Source organism: Myxine glutinosa, chromosome 14 (genome assembly GCF_964187855.1).
Source record: "Myxine glutinosa chromosome 14, kmMyxGlut1.1, whole genome shotgun sequence".
NCBI classification, from domain to species: domain Eukaryota; kingdom Metazoa; phylum Chordata; class Myxini; order Myxiniformes; family Myxinidae; genus Myxine; species Myxine glutinosa.
Window position 1 is genome coordinate 26,037,395 of NC_136274.1, and position 21,849 is coordinate 26,059,243.

The following is a 21,849-nucleotide window of genomic DNA, read 5'->3' on the forward strand; positions in this document are numbered from 1 at the left end:
GTTGAGGTACGTGTGTTTATCACTGTAGTATAGGTACTGTTGAGGTACGTGTGTTTATCACTGTAGTATAGGTACTGTTGAGGTACGTGTGTTTATCACTGTCGTATAGGTACTGTTGTACGTGTATTTATCACTGTAGTATAGGTACTGTTGAGGTACGTGTGTTTATCACTGTAGTATAGGTACTGTTGAGGTACGTGTGTTTATCACTGTCGTATAGGTACTGTTGAGGTAGGTACTGTTGAGGTACGTGTGTTTATCACTGTCGTATAGGTACTGTTGTACGTGTATTTGTCACTGTAGTATAGGTACTGTTGAGGTACGTGTGTTTATCACTGTCGTATAGGTACTGTTGAGGGACGTGTGTTTAACACTGTAGTATAAGTACTGTTGAGGTACGTGTGTTTATCACTGTAGTATAGGTACTGTTGAGGTACGTGTGTTTGTCACTGTCGTATAGGTACTGTTGAGGGACGTGTATTTATCACTGTAGTATAAGTACTGTTGAGGTACGTGTGTTTATCACTGTCGTATAGGTACTGTTGAGGGACGTGTATTTATCACTGTAGTATAAGTACTGTTGAGGTACGTGTGTTTATCACTGTCGTATAGGTACTGTTGAGGGACGTGTGTTTAACACTGTAGTATAGGTACTGTTGAGGTACGTGTGTTTGTCACTGTAGTGTAGGTACTGTTGAGGTACGTGTGTTTATCACTGTAGTATAGGTACTGTTGAGGGACGTGTGTTTAACACTGTAGTATAAGTACTGTTGAGGGACGTGTGTTTATCACTGTAGTGTAGGTACTGTTGAGGTACGTGTGTTTATCACTGTAGTATAGGTACTGTTGAGGTACGTGTGTTTATCACTGTAGTGTAGGTACTGTTGAGGTACGTGTGTTTATCACTGTAGTATAGGTACTGTTGAGGTACGTGTGTTTAACACTGTAGTACAGGTACTGTTGAGGTCCGTGTGTTTATCACTGTAGTGTAGGTACTGTTGAGGTACGTGTGTTTATCACTGTAGTATAGGTACTGTTGAGGTACGTGTGTTTATCCCTGTAGTATAGGTACTGTTGAGGTCCGTCTGTTTATCACTGTAGTATAAGTACTGTTGAGGTACGTGTGTTTATCACTGTAGTGTAGGTACTGTTGAGGTACGTGTGTTTATCACTGTAGTGTAGGTACTGTTGAGGTACGTGTGTTTATCACTGTAGTGTAGGTACTGTTGAGGTACGTGTGTTTATCACTGTAGTATAGGTACTGTTGAGGTACGTGTGTTTATCACTGTAGTATAAGTACTGTTGAGGTACGTGTGTTTATCACTGTAGTATAGGTACTGTTGCGGTACGTGTGTTTGTCACTGTAGTATAGGTACTGTTGAGGTACGTGTGTTTATCACTGTAGTATAGGTACTGTTGAGGTACGTGTGTTTATCACTGTAGTGTAGGTACTGTTGAGGTACGTGTGTTTATCACTGTAGTGTAGGTACTGTTGAGGTACGTGTGTTTATCACTGTAGTATAGGTACTGTTGAGGTACGTGTGTTTGTCACTGTAGTGTAGGTACTGTTGAGGTACGTGTGTTTATCACTGTAGTATAGGTACTGTTGAGGTACGTGTGTTTATCACTGTAGTATAGGTACTGTTGAGGTACGTGTGTTTATCACTGTAGTGTAGGTACTGTTGAGGTCCGTGTGTTTATCACTGTAGTGTAGGTACTGTTGAGGTACGTGTGTTTATCCCTGTAGTATAGGTACTGTTGAGGTACGTGTGTTTATCACTGTAGTGTAGGTACTGTTGAGGTCCGTGTGTTTATCACTGTAGTGTAGGTACTGTTGAGGTACGTGTGTTTATCACTGTAGTATAGGTACTGTTGAGGTACGTGTGTTTATCACTGTAGTGTAGGTACTGTTGAGGTCCGTGTGTTTATCACTGTAGTGTAGGTACTGTTGAGGTCCGTGTGTTTATCACTGTAGTGTAGGTACTGTTGAGGTACGTGTGTTTGTCACTGTAGTGTAGGTACTGTTGAGGTCCGTGTGTTTATCACTGTAGTGTAGGTACTGTTGAGGTACGTGTGTTTATCACTGTAGTATAGGTACTGTTGAGGTACGTGTGTTTATCACTGTAGTATAGGTACTGTTGAGGTACGTGTGTTTATCACTGTAGTGTAGGTACTGTTGAGGTACGTGTGTTTATCACTGTCGTATAAGTACTGTTGAGGTACGTGTGTTTATCACTGTAGTGTAGGTACTGTTGCGGTACGTGTGTTTATCACTGTAGTATAAGTACTGTTGAGGTACGTGTGTTTATCACTGTAGTGTAGGTACTGTTGAGGTACGTGTGTTTATCACTGTAGTGTAGGTACTGTTGAGGTCCGTGTGTTTATCACTGTAGTATAAGTACTGTTGAGGTACGTGTGTTTGTCACTGTAGTATAGGTACTGTTGAGGTACGTGTGTTTATCACTGTAGTGTAGGTACTGTTGAGGTACGTGTGTTTATCACTGTAGTATAGGTACTGTTGAGGTACGTGTGTTTGTCACTGTAGTATAGGTACTGTTGAGGTACGTGTGTTTATCACTGTAGTGTAGGTACTGTTGAGGTACGTGTGTTTGTCACTGTAGTATAGGTACTGTTGAGGTACGTGTGTTTATCACTGTAGTATAGGTACTGTTGAGGTACGTGTGTTTGTCACTGTAGTAAAGGTACTGTTGAGGTACGTGTGTTTATCACTGTAGTGTAGGTACTGTTGAGGTACGTGTGTTTGTCGCAATACTTGCAATCTTCATCGTTAATTAAATTTAAATAGTTTGAGGTTTTTATAAGTTAATTTCAGGCTGGAAACCGTTTCCATTCGCTAAAGACAGGTTAAAGGTAACCCCACAAATATCTCACCTTGATCATCGTTGTGGAAAGTTCCTGCCCTCAGACATTGCTCGTGACGTCATAGCGCTGTGTTCTGGCTCACAGTCGTCATGGTTACATAATTTGGTTGCCATCGATTCCTCCCAGTTTGTTCCGCCCCAAGTGCTTTTTTGTGGTGTATCAAAGAAACAAACACTTGTGGTGTTCGTCCCACCTCCTTCCGCATTTTACCACCTGCTGATCCCATAAACAGAGCACGGATGGTCATTGATAACACAAACACGGTACATGTTTGATTCCTGGTGATTCCTGCAGAGTGGGTGACCTGATTACCTGCTGGGATGGCAAAGGTAAACCATCCATTGCAATCCGAGTCATCAGGCTGCACCTGCGGCATTGAATCCACCTTGGGGCCGAAGCTTCTTACTTGTGTATTTTTAACTTTTACCTACTCTTGTTATTTATTTTAACTCTTCATTAGGTCATGTCGCCGGCACCATGGCAAGTTTACAAATTCCTGCCCTATCTTTATTCAAATGTCAGGCCTATTCCAGAAGAATGTGGGAACAATTGTGACCCCGAAGAAGAAGATGGAGTCTTGCTGTATTGTCTCCGAGTCCCAAATGCATTGTCCACAAAATGTTTGCCTCCCCAAATGGCGGATTTGATTTAAACTTGGCCCAAACGGAAAACTGTTTAACTTTCACTGGCATGGTCTTCAGTAAGATACACTACTCACAATAAGTTAGGGATATTGGCAGGTTCTTCGGTGTTGTTGATTTTGTGTATTAATTATGTTGAAAAAAGTTGTTGGTCCTAATTCTATGGTTATTATTGAGTGTGAAAGAACACAGCATTCTTGATTTCAATACCCTAACCCCTATAAAAAACATAAACTCACTCCCACAATATCCCCAACTTATTGTGACTAGTGTATAGAAATAATGCTTGGGTTTGAAATAAACATTGTTTTCCATCTTTGGTCTCTTCCAGGAACCCACTATGAGAGACGCAATGAGGGAGGAATCCATGAGGACTTCGGATAATGTGAACAGTAAGACCTTTCTTTCTTTGTCTATCTATATATCTATCGATTTGTTTACTTTCCTAAGCCTGCCTGCCTGTCTGGCTCCTTTAGCAAGTTTAGGCTCTGTGATTATTTTGATTTGAGTGTTTTGTTTTTAACCAGCCTCTTGGCAATCGACAACAACATGCATTTTAAGGCCATTTTCCCTGCTAGAGCGGGGGTTAGTTAGCCTTGCGGGGCCCATGACGATCTTCTCCATTTTGCCCTATTTTCTGCACCTCTCCTTGTTAACCCCCTTGCCCGCATTTCTTCTTCCACCATCTTTAGCCAAGTCTTTCTCGGTCTTCCCCGTCCTCTGCTTCCTTCTACATTCATTTCCATCACTCTTCTCAACCAGTCACTTTCATCCTTCCTCAACACATGACCAAACCATCTCAACCTGTTCCTCTTCACAGCATCAATCACAGGCTCTATTCCCATCATCTTTCGCAAGTCATCATTTGTCTTCCTCTCTCTCAACGATACTCCGCACATCCACCGAACCATTCGCATTTTTTTTGTATACTGAATCGAGGCTCCTGAAAGAGCTAACATTTATTTCACAAACAAATCAACCAAACAAACAAAATATACAAAAAGAGGGAGCGGAAGACAAGATGGGGAGAGAAGGGGAAGCACACAACCACAACATTTGTATATCCCCACCCTTTCCAGCCATCGTTGCTGCTCCACATTCATTACCGATGTCTCGCTCCCATAAATCATAACGCTTCTCACACATGCAGCATACACCTTTCCCTTCAGCTTCAACGACACTCTCCTCATCAGCACGCCACTCAGTTCCCGAAACTTCTTCCATGCACATCTCACTCTAGCAACCATTGCCGAGTCTGATCCACCTTCTCCAAAATGAAATTATTTTTAGATATTTTCTTACAAATTAATTTAAAATTATATACAGAAATATCTTGTTTACATAGGTATTCAACCCCCTGAGTCAGTACTTCCTAGAAATGTCTTTGGCAGCGAGTACAGCTTCGAGTCTTCTTGGGCATGTCTGTATCAGCTTTGCACATCAAGATTTGTGGAGTTTCTCCCATTCTTCCTTGCAGATTTGCTCAAGCTCTGTCAAGTTGGATGGGGATCGGCGGTGACCAGCAATCTCCAAGTCTATCCACAGATTCCCAATGGGATTCAAGTCTGGGCTTTGGCTGGGCCACTCGAGGACCTTCGCGTTCTTGTTCTGAAGCCATTCCAGCATTGCTTTGGCTGTTAGTTTGGGGTCATCATCCTGTTGGAGTGTAAATCTTAGCCGCAAAGGTCCTTTGCACTCTGAAGCAGGTTCTCCTCAAGGATTTGCCTGTATTTGGCTCTATTTCCCTCGATGTTCCCTCAATCCATACAAGCATCCCAGTCGCTGCCACTGAAAAGCATTTCCTTAGCATGATGTTGCCACCATCATGCTTCATGGTAGGGATGGTGTTAGATCGGTGATGAGCTTTCTTGATCGGTTTCTGCCAGATGTAGCACTTTGAATTCAGGCCAAAGTGTTCAGTGTTCGTCACATCAGACCACAGATTTTTTTGCTTCATGCTCTGCGTCTTTCCTGTACCTTTTTGCAAACTCCAGGCGTGCTGCCAAGGAGTGTGAATGCTTTCTGAAGGCACTGTATGTGTAATGATGTAAAGAGGAACTGGTTAAATTTGGGGTCACGAGGTCAATGGTCAGAGGTCATGTGAGGTAAAATTCCTGTTGCCATGATAACTTATGAACTAGTCATCGGATTTTCACCAAACGTGATATAATTGTGTATTATGATGCAAAGATGAGCTGATTTGATTTGGGATCGAGATCAAACATCAGAGTCTGTAATCGGTTTGTAACTTGACAACAGCTGAAAGGATCTAAGTCAAATTTGGTAGAGGTATGTATAATGATGTAAAGAAAAACTGATTATATTTTGGGGTCATAAGGTCAAATGTCAGACGTCCCATTGGGTAAAAAGACTGTTGCCAAGCTAACTTGTGGACCAGTTGTGGGATTTTCACCAAACTTGGTATAATTATATATTATGAGACAAAGATGAACGGTTTCGATTTTAGGGTCAAGAGGTCAGAGGTCATGTTAAATAGAAATTATGTTACTGGGCGAACCTGTTAACCTGTGAAGGGAATTTTAAAGCAAACTTGGTGTGAGTATATATGTTGCAAAGATGAACTGATTGGATTATGGCATCAAAAGGTCAGAGGTCGCGTTTAGTAAAAATATGATGACTTTAGAACAGCTGAAGAGTTTTAAATCAAACTTGGTACTACTATGTATCATGATGTGAAAGATAAATGGATTACATTATGGGGTTAAGAGGTCAAAGGACTGAGGTCCTGTTTAGTAAAAATTCTGTTACTGCACTAACTTGTGAACCAGTGATGTGATTTTGACCAAACTTGGTACATGTATACATTGTGATGAAAATATGAACTGATTATATTTCAGCATCAGAGGTGATGTCAGGTAAAAATCTGATACTTGAGAACAGCTGAAGGTATTCAAATCAAACGTGGTTGAAGTATGTATGATGTAATAATGTGGGCGGAGGTATATCGGTCGACGTCAGAGTGCCGTTCTCATTTAATTGATTCTTCACTATTGGGAGGAGAAGCCAAAAACAATATGTAGCACGATATTTAAATAAGTTGTGGACCAGTTATGACAAAGCTAGGTGACGAGAACAAGCTAATTCGATTTTGGTTCACGTCTGCATCCAGATCTGGCCTACCGGTGAACTGCAAAACATAAACTGTTCCGCCTGGCAGAGGTATGCGCTCCATCAAATGCCGTTCTAATTTTTAGATATCCCTTTATTTTCACATAATCTAAGACTCGTGGAGGAGATGCAGGGAAAATTGTGCTGGCAGGTACATGAGACCATACCGGACTCACATATTGTGCACCAGTCTGCTTTTCCTCGTACGAACCCGTGGGTCATTGCCTGACATGGACCCGATGGTTAGTTTGGAGCGATTAAACCATTTTATTTTTTCAATCCCAATGCTTGCTTTATTCCATAATCTTGCATTCTCTAACATTTCCTGGCATTTCCGTGCAGCTCCGTGAGGAAGAAACCCAGATGCCCAGGTTACATTCTCAATGCTTGTCATTTGTTTTTAGAGGGGGCTGACGAGCATTGCAGTTCACGCACAGTGCACCTTCAGGGTCATGTCATCACTCCAAGCAAAGTTGGCTCACCTGTGCCCTAAACAGTGTTGGGTGCAGTTATGCAATGTTGGGGATCATTTGAAAATGCTCGAACATTGGTAATGTATTGAAGGGATCCGACTTGATAGTAAAAATTAACTCGGAACCACAGTAGACCATCGAGATGGAACTTGGAAAATCATTAACCATTGTACTTTGAGTTGTTGATCAAAGTGGGGATTGAAAATGAAAAATATTTATGGCAAATTGTGTTGTTTTTTTTTGTTTGTTTTTTGTTTTTTTGTATACTGAATCGAGGCTCGTGAAAGAGCTAACATTTACTTCACAAACAAATCAACCAGAAAAACAAAATATATAAAAAGAGGGAGCGGAAAACAAGATGGGGAGAGAAGGGGAAGCACACAAACACAATATTTGAGAGCAGGGAGATGTGTGGAAGGGAGGGGGCTTGGGGGGAGGAGGCGTGGGAAGGGGGGGGGGGTGGGGAGGGAGAAGTATAAAACACAAGGACACCAAGGACTTCCAGGACAGAAGTTGGTATTTCAAAAAAGTGGAATTGGGGTGAAATTAGCGGGGGTAGAAAAGATCAAGGTTTTGGATGGGGGAAGATAAGAGATGGTGGTGAACAGCTGTTTTAAAGACCTGGAGGGTGGAGTGGGATTGAAGAGAGTGAGGGAGTTTGTTCCAGAGGCGGGAGAAAAGAGGAGTGAAGGTGAGCAGAGAGTCTTGATTTTGGCAGTTTTACCATAAGAGGGTTGCAGGCAGATCTTGTGCGACCTGTAGGAATATTTGCGGGACAGAGCCCAGAGACAGCTGGGGGGGCAAGGCCAGAGAGGAGTCGGTAGAAGGCGGAAAGACCACCAACCTAACCTGCCTGCGGTGAGTGAGTGAGAGGCCCTTGGAGTTAGCTTCATCGCGGGAGATTCCAATGATTCTGAACGCTTTGGTTTCAACAGCGTGAAGACGAGCTAGGTGTGAGGCAGGAGCACCAGCCCAGAGGGGAGAGCAGTATTCCATTGAGCTGCGGATGAAAGCCTTGTATGTGGTGAGGAGCTCAGGTGTGCCAAGGAAGGACTTCGCACGACGGAGGATGCCCAGTCGGCGACTGGCTTTGGAGGCCAGATTTGAAATGTGGTTTTCCCAGGAAAGATCATGGCAGATAGTGAGACCCAAAAGCTTGAGTGACAGAACTTCTTGGAGAGGATTATTCAGAAAGTGGATGGGAGGGTTGTCCAGTCGGTCTTTTCGGAGAGACATCGTAAGAGTGTGAGATTTGTCAGGATTGAAAGACATGTTCCACTTGTTTGCCCAGTCTGTGATTTTGTCCAGGTCTGCAGAGAGTGAGGAGGCTGCAGACTGCCGATCTGAGGGATGAAGAATGGAGCGACAGAGAGTAGAGTCATCAGCAAAGAGATACAGAGGATTTTCAAGAGTCAGAGAGATCATTGATGAAGACCAGAAAAAGCACAGGGCCCAGAACACTGCCTTGTGGAACTCCAGCCTGAACAGGAAGAGGAGATGAGAGAAACCCATTCAGGGCCACACGTTGACTACGACTAGAGAGGAAGTCCGCCAGCCATGCGTGGAGATTTCCATGGATACCAAAAGAGGAGAGTTTGGTGAGCAGAGCGGGGTGCCAGACCGTATCGAAGGCACGTGATATGTCAAGGGAGACTGCTCTAATTTCCTGTTTGGCATTGAGGGCCTCCATCCATTGTTGAGAAAGCAGAAGCTGCATGTCCAGAGTAGAGTGTCCAGGTCTGAAACCAAATTGATGATCAGAGATCAAGCCATTGGAGAAGAGGAAAGATTTCATATCTGAAGCAATGATGGATTCCATGACTTTGCTGATAATTGGGAGAAGGCTGATTGGTCTGTAGTTGCTGGGATCTGTTTTTGCACCTTTTTTGTGCAAAGCGGTGATGTTGGCAGATTTCCAATCAGATGGAAGATGACCTTGAGCAAAAGAGAGGGTGAAGAGAACAGAGAGAGGGAGTGAAAGAGCGGAAGAACAGGATTTTAGGTCCCGTGGGCTGATGCCGTCAGGTCCAGTTGCAGAATCCGAGTCGAGGGTTCACAGAAACTTTTCCACCTTGTCAGGAGGAAAGGACACAGAGTCCAGGAGCAGCTGGGTACGACTGGGTACGGGGGGTACAGAGAGGGATGGGTTTGGGACACAAGATTTAGAGGCAAACACAGAGTTGAGGCATTCTGCTTTTTCACGTGCGGAGTCAGCCGTGTGGCCATTTGAGGTGAGGGAGGGGATGGAGGGGGGACAAACACCAGAAACAGATTTGACCAGACGCCACCTGGATTTGGAAGAGGGAGACAGATAAGAGAGTTCAGTCCTGAGAACGGAGAGATATTGTTTCCTGGCTCTCCTGAGGGTGGACACACACTTGTTTCAGGCTTTGTGAAAGGAAATGAGATTTCCTTCCGTTGGATTTGCTTTCCAGGAGACGAAAGCAAGTTGTTTCTGGGCAATAGCCTCACCACAAGATTCAGTGTACCATGGATGGGAGGAAGGGTATGACAACAGAAGACGAGATGGGATAAATCTGTGCATGAGAGAGAGCAGTTTGCTTTTATGATCCAAAGTTTAATTGCTGAGGTCATTTTAAAATCTCATTCCTTATCCTTCCCCTCCCACCCCTATCCCCATCATGAGAAGTCAGGTGAGGCATCGTCCCCCCAAGAAGGAAGTGTGTTACCTCTTTTACGGCCTGCTATTCTCAAGGTTAAAATGTAGTTTTACTCAGCCACTTCCTGAAAAGGCAGGTCAAACGTCCTGCATTCGGTTTTTGTTTTTCACATCTTATCGTTCATCGCCAATGGCACATGCTGGTGGCCTTCTGGTTTCATTCTTCTTGCATCCTCATTCCTAGTTCCAAGCTATCCCAGAGTTAATTTTATTATTACAGAAAATTTAAACAGATTTTTTGACGTAACTTATTTACTAAAAAAAATTGATACAGAAACCTAGGCTCATGGAGATAAAGTGCAGAAGACAGCAGCTTCACAGATTGACAGAGGATCAAATTGAGACAAAGACATCACATGTGAGTGGCATTGAGGGAGGAGAGATGGTGAAGGGGGAGGGGGAGGATGGAGGAGGGTTGAAGACAGGAAGGGATGGGGGAGGTGGAAGGCAGGAAGGGATGGCTGGGGGAGGTGGAAGGCAGGAAGGGATGGGGAGGGTGGAAGGCAGGAAGAGAGGACAGTCTGAGAAGGGGTGAGTATGGGAAGGGTGAGGGTGAGGGGGAGGATGGAGGAGGGTTGAAGACAGGAAGGGATGGGGGAGGTGGAAGGCAGGAAGGGATGGGGAGGGTTGAAGACAGGAAGGGATGGCTGGGGGAGGTGGAAGGCAGGAAGGGATGGGGAGGGTGGAAGGCAGGAAGAGAGGACAGTCTGAGAAGGGGTGAGTATGGGAAGGGTGAGGGGGAGGATGGAGGAGGGTTGAAGACAGGAAGGGATGGGGGGAGGTGGAAGGCAGGAAGGGATGGCTGGGGGAGGTGGAAGGCAGGAAGGGATGGGGAGGGTGGAAGGCAGGAAGAGAGGACAGTCTGAGAAGGGGTGGGTATGGGAGGTGTGTCTGTACATGGTGGCAATGAGCAGCACTCGTGAAAGACTGGTGGGTGAGGCATGACAAAATAGACACGGAGTCGATTACACAGACAAGAGTGAAAAAATGGAGGTGAGAATTCAGCTTGGATTGTGGAGAAGGGGTAACCAGGTAACGAGGAAAAAATTCCTTGGTCTGATGGGGGAAGATTAGGTAGGAGGGGTGCGGTGAAGGAAAACCAAGAATCCACAAACCTGTCTGGTGGGTGAGGACCAGATTTTCGGACCTTGCAAGACTCACTTTTCTAAATCCATATAACCATTTTTCGTGCAAACCGTTGTGAGTTGTGGTCGGTCCACGGTAAAGACTCGTGCAGATTGTATACAGCACACAAGTTATTGGTTCACGAGTTATCAAACAGAGTGACCATTATATTCATCATGGGTGTGTGTCTGTCTGTGTGTCTGTCTGTCCGCAGCATAACTACCCGATGATATCATTCGCTCTTGATGAAACTTGGGTGGGAGGTTGATATCATGATCTAGTTGTGTCCTGCCGAGAGTGGGCGTATTGCGCCCATTGTGGGCGGAGCCATGCCCGAAAAAGATGTCTTTTTCGGGGGTAATCGAGTTCAAGCTACATCTTCTCCGAGGGAGTTGGTGGAATCTGACAGGGGTTTCGGTATTTGGTTAGGCCAATGTCATGTGTCTAGCCCCACGGAGCTCGATTTTTCATTTTCGCCCCAAGGTCAAGGTCACAAGGTCACGAAATTTAGAAAATTCGATTTTTGAATGTTTTATTACATTGTTCGCTTCCTGATCGGGTGAAATGTCGTACATGATCTTATATTATCACATACATCATGAAATACAAGTTTTCCAACAAATTTCAGAATCTTTGACCTTTGAAGGTCACAAAGGTCAAATTTTCAAAGTTGTCGGAATCGAACCAAATTTTCGGTATTGTGTAGCTAACTAACCTCATAACTGATTATGGTCCCGATTTGATGCATCAATCGTCTGATTGCGACGATCGTGACGATCGACTTGATTGTCCGTCCTTTGTCATTGAATACCATTCGCTGGTGACCCATCGTCATCTCCTGACTTGTTTTATTTATAATTACTAGCCTGACTCGGCACGCTCCGCGTGCCTCACCACACGTCGTTTCAGAGGGATCGGCATATTTGACCATTTCGGTGTCTTTTGCGTCTTCATGGTGTTTTGGGTCTTCAGTCTTTTGGATCCTCTGGGCCCTTAAGGGTATTTTGGGTCTTTGAGGTGTTTTTGGGTCTTCAGGGTCTTTGATGTCTTCAGAGGCTTTTGGATATTTTGGGTCTGCGGGTCTTCAGGGGCTTTTTGGGTCTTCAGGGTATTTTTGGTCTTCGGGGTCTTTTTGGGTCTTCGGGGTCTTTTGAGTCTTCAGGGTGTTTTGGGTCTTCGGGGTCTTTTTGGTCATCGGGGTGTTTTGGGTCTTCGGGGTGTTTTGGGTCTTCGGGGTATTTTGGGTCTTCGGGGTGTTTTGGGTCTTCGGGGTGTTTTGGGGCTTGTCTTCGGTCTAACCATGCGTAGAGTGAGAAAACACTTCGAGGTGTTTTGGGGCTTCGGGGTGTTTTGGGGCTTGTCTTCGGTCTAACCATGCGTAGAGAGAAAACACTTCGGGGTGTTTTTGATGATGGCTCATTGTCAAGTACTGCGACTTGGAGTTTGATCCGACTCTGATCAGTTTGAAATTTATTGAGCATGATCTATGCAACAATTATATTGGAGAATATAAATTTAATATGAATACGCATTGCGTAGGGTGAGAGCTTCGTCGACAATAGTCAGTCGATCGAGTACGCAGCCCTCGCAAACATCTGTAGGCCGAGCTAGGCTAGGTTGTTTGATCTTGGGCTTAGAATTAAAATTCAAATTAATTTTATTGAATGGATAGATTGGGATAGAATGCAGGACTTACCTACTGTAGGCTATACAGTCTAGACTTCCAGTCGACTGGACCAGGTACGTACTGAAATCGGTGTACCTGGCTTAAATGAAGTCGGTGTAGCTGGCGGAAAACGGAAGCTGGTGTAGCTGGTGGAAAAAAGAAGTCGTGTAGCTGGCATAAATGATGAGCGGTTTTGAATTCAAAATCCGTTCTGTACAGTACTGTATTGTAATTTAATCACCAGGTGAAAATAATTTTAATCACCAGGTGAAAATAATTTATCGGTCATGCCAGACCAAAGCAAGATCATGTGAGCAAGATGGCGGATCATGGAAGGGACATTTGAAATGACAACACGAAATTTTGTTCCCAAGGGAATGGGGAAAAATTTGAAATTTTTTTTTGTAAAATTTGAAATGAAATAACTTTTGAATGGATTTACATAAAATTTTGGATGGATTTACATATACAGTGAAACCTTGACTTACGAGTGCACCAACGTACGAGTTTTCCGAGATCCGAGCCGTCGCTCGGTCGATTTTTTGCTTTCTGATGCGAGCCGAGATCTGAGTTACGAGCGAGCGAGCTTACGCCACCCGCCACTAGGTGGCCCAGCGAGCGTTCAGTTCACGTGGTTATCTTGCCGTGCAAGCATCTCTGCCGTATCGCTGTTGCTTTGTTTTCGCATTTTGTTTATTTTGGAAAATTTCTTAGTTTTAACCATGGGTCCTAAGAAACTGAGTGCCAAGGGCAGTGCTGAGAAGAAGAAAAGGATGATGTGCTTGGATATAAAACACGTAATCGTCTAAAAACATGAGCGAGGTGTGCGTGTTTTCGACTTGGCGAGGCAGTACGATCGTAGTACTTCTATGATATGTACGATTTTGAAGCAGAAGGAGTCTATAAAGGCTATAACGCCAGCCAAGGGCGTTAAGATTATTTCAAAGCTCCGGACCTCTGTCCATGAAGAGATGGAGAAGTTGTTGTTTGTGTGGTTGACGGAGAAGCAGCTCGCAGGAGATACCGTGACCGAGAGCATCATCTGTGAGAAGGCACGAGACATTTACGGGGATTTGGTGCAGCAGACGGCGGGAACATCAACGGACGAGGCATCGGAAGAGTCATTCAAAGCCAGTCGGGGATGGTTTGATAATTTTAAGAAGAGGACCGGTATTCACTCCGTCAGGCATGGTGAGGCAGCAAGCCCGGATGTGAAGGCAGCTGAAGATTTTATTATAACTTTTGCCGAACTGATAGAAACCGAAGGATACATCCCCCAGCAAATCTTCAACTGTGACGAGACAGGGCTCTTCTGGAAAAAGATGCCGAGGAGGACGTATATAACGGCAGAGGAGAAGAGCATGCCAGGCCACAAACCCATGAAGGATAGGTTAACCCTTGCACTGTGCGCGAATGCGAGTGGTGACTGCAAGATTAAGCCGCTACTCGTATATCACTCTGAAAACCCCAGAGCCATTAAGTCTCATAAGATACTTAAAGAAAAACTGCAAGTTATGTGGAGAGCAAACGCAAAGGCGTGGGTCACCAGGCAGTTCTTTGTGGAGTGGGTAAGCCTGGTCTTTGGTCCTGCCATCAAGAAGTACCTTTTGGAAAATAACCTACCCCTGCAAGCCCTTCTCGTCCTTGACAATGCTCCCGCACATCCACCAAACCTCGAAGACGACATCCTTAAAGAATTTAAGTTTATTAAGGTCCTCTACCTTCCAGCCAACGCCACCCCTATCCTGCAGCCCATGGACCAGCAGGTGATTTCAAATTTCAAAAAGCTCTTCACCAAGCACCTGTTCCGGCGCTGCTTTGAGGTTACGGAGAGCACAAACCTCACCCTTCGAGAGTTCTGGAAGGATCACTACAATATCGTGACCTGCCTCAGAATTATCGACATGGCCTGGCAGGGTGTTACAAGGAGGACCTTAAACTCTGCATGGAAGAAGCTGTGGCCTGAGGTTGTGTCCGAAAGGGACTTCGAAGGATTCGAACCTGAAGTGTTAGTGGTGGAGGAGATTGTGTCCCTCGGAAAGTCCATGGGCCTGCAAGTGAATGAAGAAGACGTTAACGACCTCGTCGAGAAGCACAACGAGGAACTGACAACGGAGGAATTAAAGGAGCTACAGCAGCAGCAGAATACGGAGGTTTTGCAGGAAATTAACGTGGAGGAGCCAGAGGCGGAGGTGGTTATCGCTACAAGTGAGATTAAGGAAATGTTGGGAATGTGGGAGAAAATTTCAGAGTTTATTGAAAAGAAACACCCTGAAAAAGTTGCAATAGGTCGTGCGTTGGCGCTGTGTAACGACACTTGCCTCACTCATTTTCGAAACATTTTGAAAGGGAGGAAGAAACAAACCTCCTTGGACAGGTTTTTATTGAAACGCCCTGCAAGTGAAAGCGAGGAAAGTGTGGCGAAAAAGGCAAAAGTTATCTCCTCCACCTCCGCCAGCATCTTCGGCTGATCTTCAAGGTAAATACACTTAATAAAATCAGTTTATTTCTTTACATTCTCTTTTATTATGTACAGTATATACGAGGTCGTGCTTGTTTATACATTATTTGTTATTTATAAAGTACATTTTTCTTATTTAAAAACACGTAACAAAAAAAATTGGTGTGGTTTTTGGGGGGCTGGAACGGATTAATAGCATTTCAATTCATTTTAATGGGGAAATTTAATTTGAGAAACGAGCAAATTGAGTTACGAGCTCGGTCACAGAACGAATTAAACTCGTAAGTCAAGGTTTCACTGTACATGCAATTGCCATAGAGGTTTGCTTACGAAGCTCTCTATGATGTCATCGCTCACATGGTCTGGCAGCCATATTGGATCAAAAACAGAAGAGTTGGCTCACACCAAGTTGACTGCACAGGGTAAGTATTCTATGAATACCATCTGGTTGATTTAGCATTCAGATTCAATTTCATCTTGTCAGGTGTTTTGAGCTATTCCATTGCCTGGTGTTGGATGTCTGGTCCCCAAAATATTGTTTGCTGGATTGATGCTTATGACCGTATGTTAACGGTGTCGGTCATCTTCCTGACCTTTGCTTTCATCTTTTCCTAACCCTCCCGACTTCCTATCTCCCATCCATTCCTGTGCAGCTCAACAACGAAGTGGGTTATCTGCCTGTGATTATACACTGATCATCATTTCTGGACTCCTTGTTTTGGTCACGTTCCCTCTAACCATCTGGTTCTGCATCAAGGTATTTGGTCAACCGTAGTAATTTCCTGTCTTGATTTGGCCAGAGAAAACCATTCGAGTGGTAGAATAAATGGCTCCTAAAGACGAGGACGAGCAAAATCTGATTCATTTTAAAAAAATCTCTCTCCCAGAGCATCACGGAGCAGGAATAGATGGAATTTTGGCAAAAATTCATTCTTCTCCTCCTCTTCCCTTTACAATGGGTGAGGTCCAATGATGATACCAGGCTTCTGCCCTTACTCCTCCACTCCCCTCTGTCCTCAGCTGACTCTCTCCACTCTCCAATAACCCCGACCTTACTTGTATCCCTCTTCACACAATCCTCCCATCTCAACCGTGGTCTACCTCTTTTCCTCAACCTATCCTCTCTCTTTGCCATTCTCCCTTTCCACATCCGCACCAACTATCTAGCCCATCTCAGCCGGCATTTCAGCAATCTCTCTGTCAAGCTCATCTGCACACCAATCTCCTCCCTCAGTTCATCTATCCTCATTCTATCCATCATCCTCACTCCCGCATTCCTCCTCACCCAGTTGTTCTTGTAAACCTGCAGCATCTGTTGTTGTCTCTGTCAGTGCAACCGTTTCCAGACCGTAAAGGAAGGCCGGCACTACACATGACATCAGAACCTTCCCTTTCAATTTCCTTGATATATTTGTCTGTCATTAATCCCTCCAACCTCCTCTATGCATTCGCACCCACGTGAAGCCTCCTCCGCACCTCAGCCTGAGACTTACCATTTGCAGTCACTGTTCCACCCAGATACTCAAACCGATTTCCTTGTCTGATCTCCTTCTCCTCTAACCTGATATTCATTTATTTTCTCTTGCCCAACCCACATCACCTCAGTCCTTTCCATACTCACCTTCAGCCCATGCTTCCCAAATGTCTCCTTTCATTCCCTCAATACTTCCTGCACCTCTCACCTACTCTCCACCACAACAGCTAGATCATCAACATACAATATCCTCCCCCAGAATATCTCATGTTTACCATCCTGCTTACCAGCTCCATCACCATGATAAACAGGAGTGGGCTGAGAGAGCCTACCTGGCTCAAACCGATGTTCATACTGAACTCCTCCGACATCCCAGGACCAAACAATACTCTTCCTTTCGTTCCCTTGTACCTCTCTTCCACCAAACGAACTTCTATTTCCGGCACTCCCATCCATTTTAGAGTTTTCAACACCATTACTCTCGGGACAGTCGTAGGCTTTTTTCCAGGTCCAAAATCGCAATGCCATTTCCCCTTGCACCACCAACCTCTTCTCCACCAGCGCTCTCCTCAGCACGAAAATCCCACCTGTTATTCCCCTACCCTTTATAAACCCCTGTTGCTCTTCTCCGATCTCCTTCTCTACACTCTTCCTTATCCTGCCGTCCAGAACCTTCTCCATCGCCTTCATGACATGACTTAGGAGCGTGATGCCTCTGTATTTCCCCGGATCTTGAAAGTCCCCCTTCCCCTTCCATCTCGGCACAATTAATCCTGTCCTTCACCCTCCCAGAATTGACCCATCTCTCATACATACATTCAACAACCTCTTTGTCCACCTGACTCCGACTTCTCCCGCTGCAATTATCATCTCTGTACACACCTCATCGATGTCTGGTGGTCTTCCCTTCATCCTCCTCTTCAATACTATCCACACCTCCTCCTCCATGATCTCCACCAACTCCTCATTCCCCTCTACATAACACAGTAGCTCCAGCTCAGCGTTGCTTCCTCCCCGGTTCAACAGCTCCTTGAAATGTATTTCTCACATCTTCAATACTGTGCCTGTCTCTGTCACTAGCCTCCTGGCACCATCTTAAATCACCCTCGCCTCTTCCTTCATATCCTTGCTATCCTCATGTCACGATCAAATTTATAGTATTCATTATTGCCAACAAGTCATTATTGACTATTTCAAAATCTGAATATTATTCTACAAAGCCATGAATCTGAAGCAGTTTTTGGTTTGTTGTTTTTAATGTAAGAAAAAAATTTTAAATGTCTTTTTGTGTTTGGACACAAAATTGATGGCTGTTTGGAAGTCTTTACATATCACTTTGCTTAAACGAATTGTACAGATGGTGAACGAGTATGAGAGAGCTGTGATTTTCCGCTTGGGGCGCATACTTTCTGGACGTGCCAAGGGTCCTGGTGAGTTTCCTCCATTAGACAATATAATCTGGTGTTGGCTTAGCGGTTAGGGTGCCGGCTTGGGATCCGAGGATCCTGGGTTCGAATCCCGGTCGATCGCTGAATTAACGCCAGGGGGGTTCACTCAGCCTGTCATCCTTCCGAGGTCGGCAAATTGAGTACCAGCTTCTTGGGATGAATGATCACGGTGTGTACCCCGATTTAGAATAGGTACACCGTATCCCTGCGCATCGTAAGAGCGTGACCAAGGGTTGGCGTCAGGAAGGGCATCCGGCCATAAAAACATTGCCTCAAAACAGGGAACCATGATTGTCATGGGGCCTGCAAGGCTAACCCCCGCTCTAGCGGGGAAAATGGCCTTAAAACGATCATTCATTCAGACAATATAATCTACTTCACCCATGTGATTTAACTTACCTGCACTCTGCATTCCACCTGCCACTTATCCATCATGCATTACCTGCACCTTGGTGTCTGTCTGTCTGTGTCCTCCTCCTCGATCTTACTTCATTTGTTGTGCCGCCATGTGCCTTTGCTCTTCCTTTTGCTCAGGCATATTTTTTGTGTTACCTTGCACGGACTCGATGCGCAAAATGGATCTCCGCACCATCTCGTTCCAAATTCCTCCACAGGAGGTAAAGTGCCTTTCGCCATCAAGTGTTCGGTTCTCGTTTCTAAACTTGTCCCTTTTACCTTCACACCGACTGCCTTACAGGCCTGTGCTTCCACAGCCACTTCACTCTTGCTCGTGCGTTTGTGTCATCAGATCCTGACGAGGGACTCGGTGACCGTTTCTGTCGATGCGGTGGTTTACTATCGCATCGTGGAGCCCACCATGGCTGTGGTGAGCGTTGAGAATGCCGATGCTTCCACTAAACTCCTCGCAATGACAACACTGAGGAATGCTCTGGGGATCAAGACCCTCTCTGAAATTCTCACAGATCGTGAAGAGATGGCTGATCGCATGGAGGTTTGTGTGCCTTTCTGCCTCCTCGGCCCCAAATGTCTTCGCAATCCCTCGTTTTGCTTCATTGCATTTTTGTGTTCGTTCGTACTAGAACATACTTTTGGAAGCAACACGCCCGTGGGGAATCCGTGTTGAACGTGTGGAATTGAAGGATGTCCGTCTGCCCGTGGAGCTGCAAAGAGCAATGGCGGCCGAGGCTGAGGCCACCAGAGAGGCCAGGGCTAAGGTCTGCAGCTTTTTTGTTCACTTACATTCACTGATATCGTCCTCGATTTCATTAGCATTTCAAGCTGTAGGAAGAAACGCCAACGGTGTTAATTGTCGCTTTAACTGTGGTTGTGGTTGGCAGGTGGCGGCGGCCGAAGGTGAGGTGCAAGCCTCGCGAGCCCTCCGCGAGGCAGCTCTAGTGATCTCCGAGGCCCCTTCGGCTCTCCAGCTGCGATACCTGCAGACTCTCGGCCAAATTGCGGCCGAATCCAACTCTACCATTGTATTCCCCCTCCCAATGGAGTTACTGTCCGCATTCTGTCGTTAGACGAGCTTGACGGCCCGTTTACTGTGTGGGCCTTGTTCTTTTGCATATTATAAAGTTACTTTCCAAGCTTCATGAAACTGCAAAATTTATAAATTCATTTTCCTAATTCAATTCTTGTTCATTTCAAAAGTCGTCCATACTTGTTCATTAATGGGGAAAAAAATGTAATTCACTGTAAAATTATCTGCTCAAATTAATCACTGCTTTGTCACAATTGTACTTTATTTCTCCCTTTTTTTTTTTTTTTCTTTTTTTTTTTCCTTTTTCCTAACAATTCAAGGTTAACGGATGGTCGAAACACTGGGGTTTGGGATGGTGGGTGAGGAGGTGTCAATGCACTAACAGCGGGGCAACTAGAATGAGAATGGATCTGAACATGGCCCTGACAAACCCAGTACAAAAGCATATGTGATGCCCATAAACGAGACGCGAACACGTCACACCAACAATTGAGAAAAACTGTTAAACAAGACAAATGACAGCCTGTCTTGGTGAAAAAAAATGGCAATGGCGTCGGGCTCCGAAGTAACCCGGAACTGGAGATCCATTTAACTTGTGGAACAAATACGTGGTCCTTAGAGTAGTGTATAAGAATCGTTTCTTGTAATATTCCAAACACACATTTTTCTCTTGGAAAGCCTTTGTCTTCTTGATATTCAACATACCTGCATATATAGATTGATTGTGATGGAGAATACTCTGTGTGGCTATCAGGATGGCCTAGAGGTACTCACATTCACCTCTAAGCTGTGTAGCCTGGGTTGCGATCTTGGCCCAGGTATAAACTGTCACCCCGGTGTTTCACCGGCAGGGGCATCCATCAATGTGTGTGCCATCCCTCGGATGGACATTAAACGAACGTCCCATCCGCCGGCATTCATTGGTGGACATTAAATATCCCATGGTGTCCTTCACGAAGAGTAGGTGGTCTATCACCGGCACTCTGAACAAATTTTAAAATTCCTGGCCTAATCCACAGTGGACATTGCATCAGCAGCGCAGCTGCGCCTTCAGCCAATGATGCGAACCACAGCCTTGTGCTGCACACGAAAGAAGAGGGCGACCATTCCCTTGAGTGTCAGTTTCTTCTACTAGGTGCCTCGCCATTGCCTCCCCAATAGTAGTTAGGGGAGGAATTTGCAATTTGTTCAGGATGCTCGAGATACCTTGCCGCCTCTTCGTGAAAGATACCATGGGATCTTCAAGGTCCACAACTAATGCCATCAGATGGGATGCACAGTTAACGTCCATCACACATAGATGGATAACCCTGCCTGTGAAACTCCAGGATGACAGTTTATAGCTGGTTGGGATTCGAACCCAGGCTAGACGGCTTATCGCGAGAGTGCATACCTCTCGGCCATCCTCAGTTATACTTGTATCTAATTTTGTTTCTGCTTTCCTGATTTCCTTGTCACAATTGCATTGTAATTGTAAAGCAAAGCCGAATTTATGCTTGTCATTTATTTTTTATTACATATTAAAGAGTACGTAAAAGAAATGGATGAGGTGTGTGTATGTGTCATGAACATGGTTTTTGTGGAGTTCGACTGGAGCTTCCCAATGTGCAACGTCATACACCAAAATGATCGTCATGATCTCCTGGGTTGATTAGGCTAATTAACTACAAATAATCCGGAAGAATTCCCATGTATTAAACACACACACACACACACACACACACCTGTGAGATTGGCTCAGTACGTGAAAAGTTCAACAGACTACCGAATCCAATTTGTACACAAACACGAAGATGGCAAGGCAGAAAAGGTATCTGTAATCCAATTTGCTAATTTTTTCCAGAAACAGCTGCAAATAAAGGATGGTACACCTGAAACTGAAACAGCAACAAAAACAAACACTGAAACAAACAAATACCCCCAAATATTGCAAAAAACCCCGAATATATCGAATTAGAACAGCACTCGGTAGAGAGCATACCTCCGCCAGGTGAACAGTTTACTTTTTGTATCCCACTGATAGGTCGGAGCTGGATTTGGGTAGTTTATTAATTGTTAATTTAATTAATTGGGTAATTAAAATAAATATAGTAGTAATGGTAAAATAATTAATTTCTTCATCAATTGGCTAATAGCATATCCATACCACCACTTTCCACCCTCCCAAATCCTTCAGCAGTGAAGGCCAGCCTTTCAGGTCATGGTTATCAATACAGAGGATTTGCTTTCGTTCTGCCTGGGGATACAATATGCAGCGAGTTGGCAGAAGATGTAAGTGGGCTTGAGCCTGCGTTCTTTCTATGTCTGTGTGAGCCTGTTAAAATCGGAAAACCTTTGGTTTCAGCGTCAAGGACGATGATCTGATTGTTCATGCCGATGGATTTGTCATTTTCCTGAAAAGATTGTTGGTAATCTGAAAGCGGAG

At 44.7% G+C, this 21,849-nt stretch overlaps 1 protein-coding gene across 2 annotated transcripts in view; it reads left to right on the top strand.

Moving 5' to 3' along the window:
• Positions 1 to 20,969, top strand: part of LOC137412299 (stomatin) — a 47,349-nt gene extending 26,380 nt beyond the window's left edge. The window contains exons 2-8 of one of the 2 annotated variants that reach the window (XM_078767927.1): positions 3,856 to 3,916; positions 15,712 to 15,815; positions 17,890 to 17,962; positions 18,515 to 18,597; positions 18,729 to 18,932; positions 19,021 to 19,155; positions 19,279 to 20,969. In XM_078767927.1, the coding sequence (XP_078624053.1) occupies positions 3,865 to 3,916; positions 15,712 to 15,815; positions 17,890 to 17,962; positions 18,515 to 18,597; positions 18,729 to 18,932; positions 19,021 to 19,155; positions 19,279 to 19,464 (837 nt within the window). In that variant the 5' untranslated portion in view covers positions 3,856 to 3,864 and the 3' untranslated portion in view covers positions 19,465 to 20,969. Of the gene's footprint in view, positions 1 to 3,855; positions 3,917 to 13,334; positions 15,077 to 15,711; positions 15,816 to 17,889; positions 17,963 to 18,514; positions 18,598 to 18,728; positions 18,933 to 19,020; positions 19,156 to 19,278 lie in introns of those variants that run through there. The other variant, XR_010981467.2, reaches the window with a different exon arrangement.
• Positions 20,970 to 21,849: the final 880 nt, after the last annotated feature.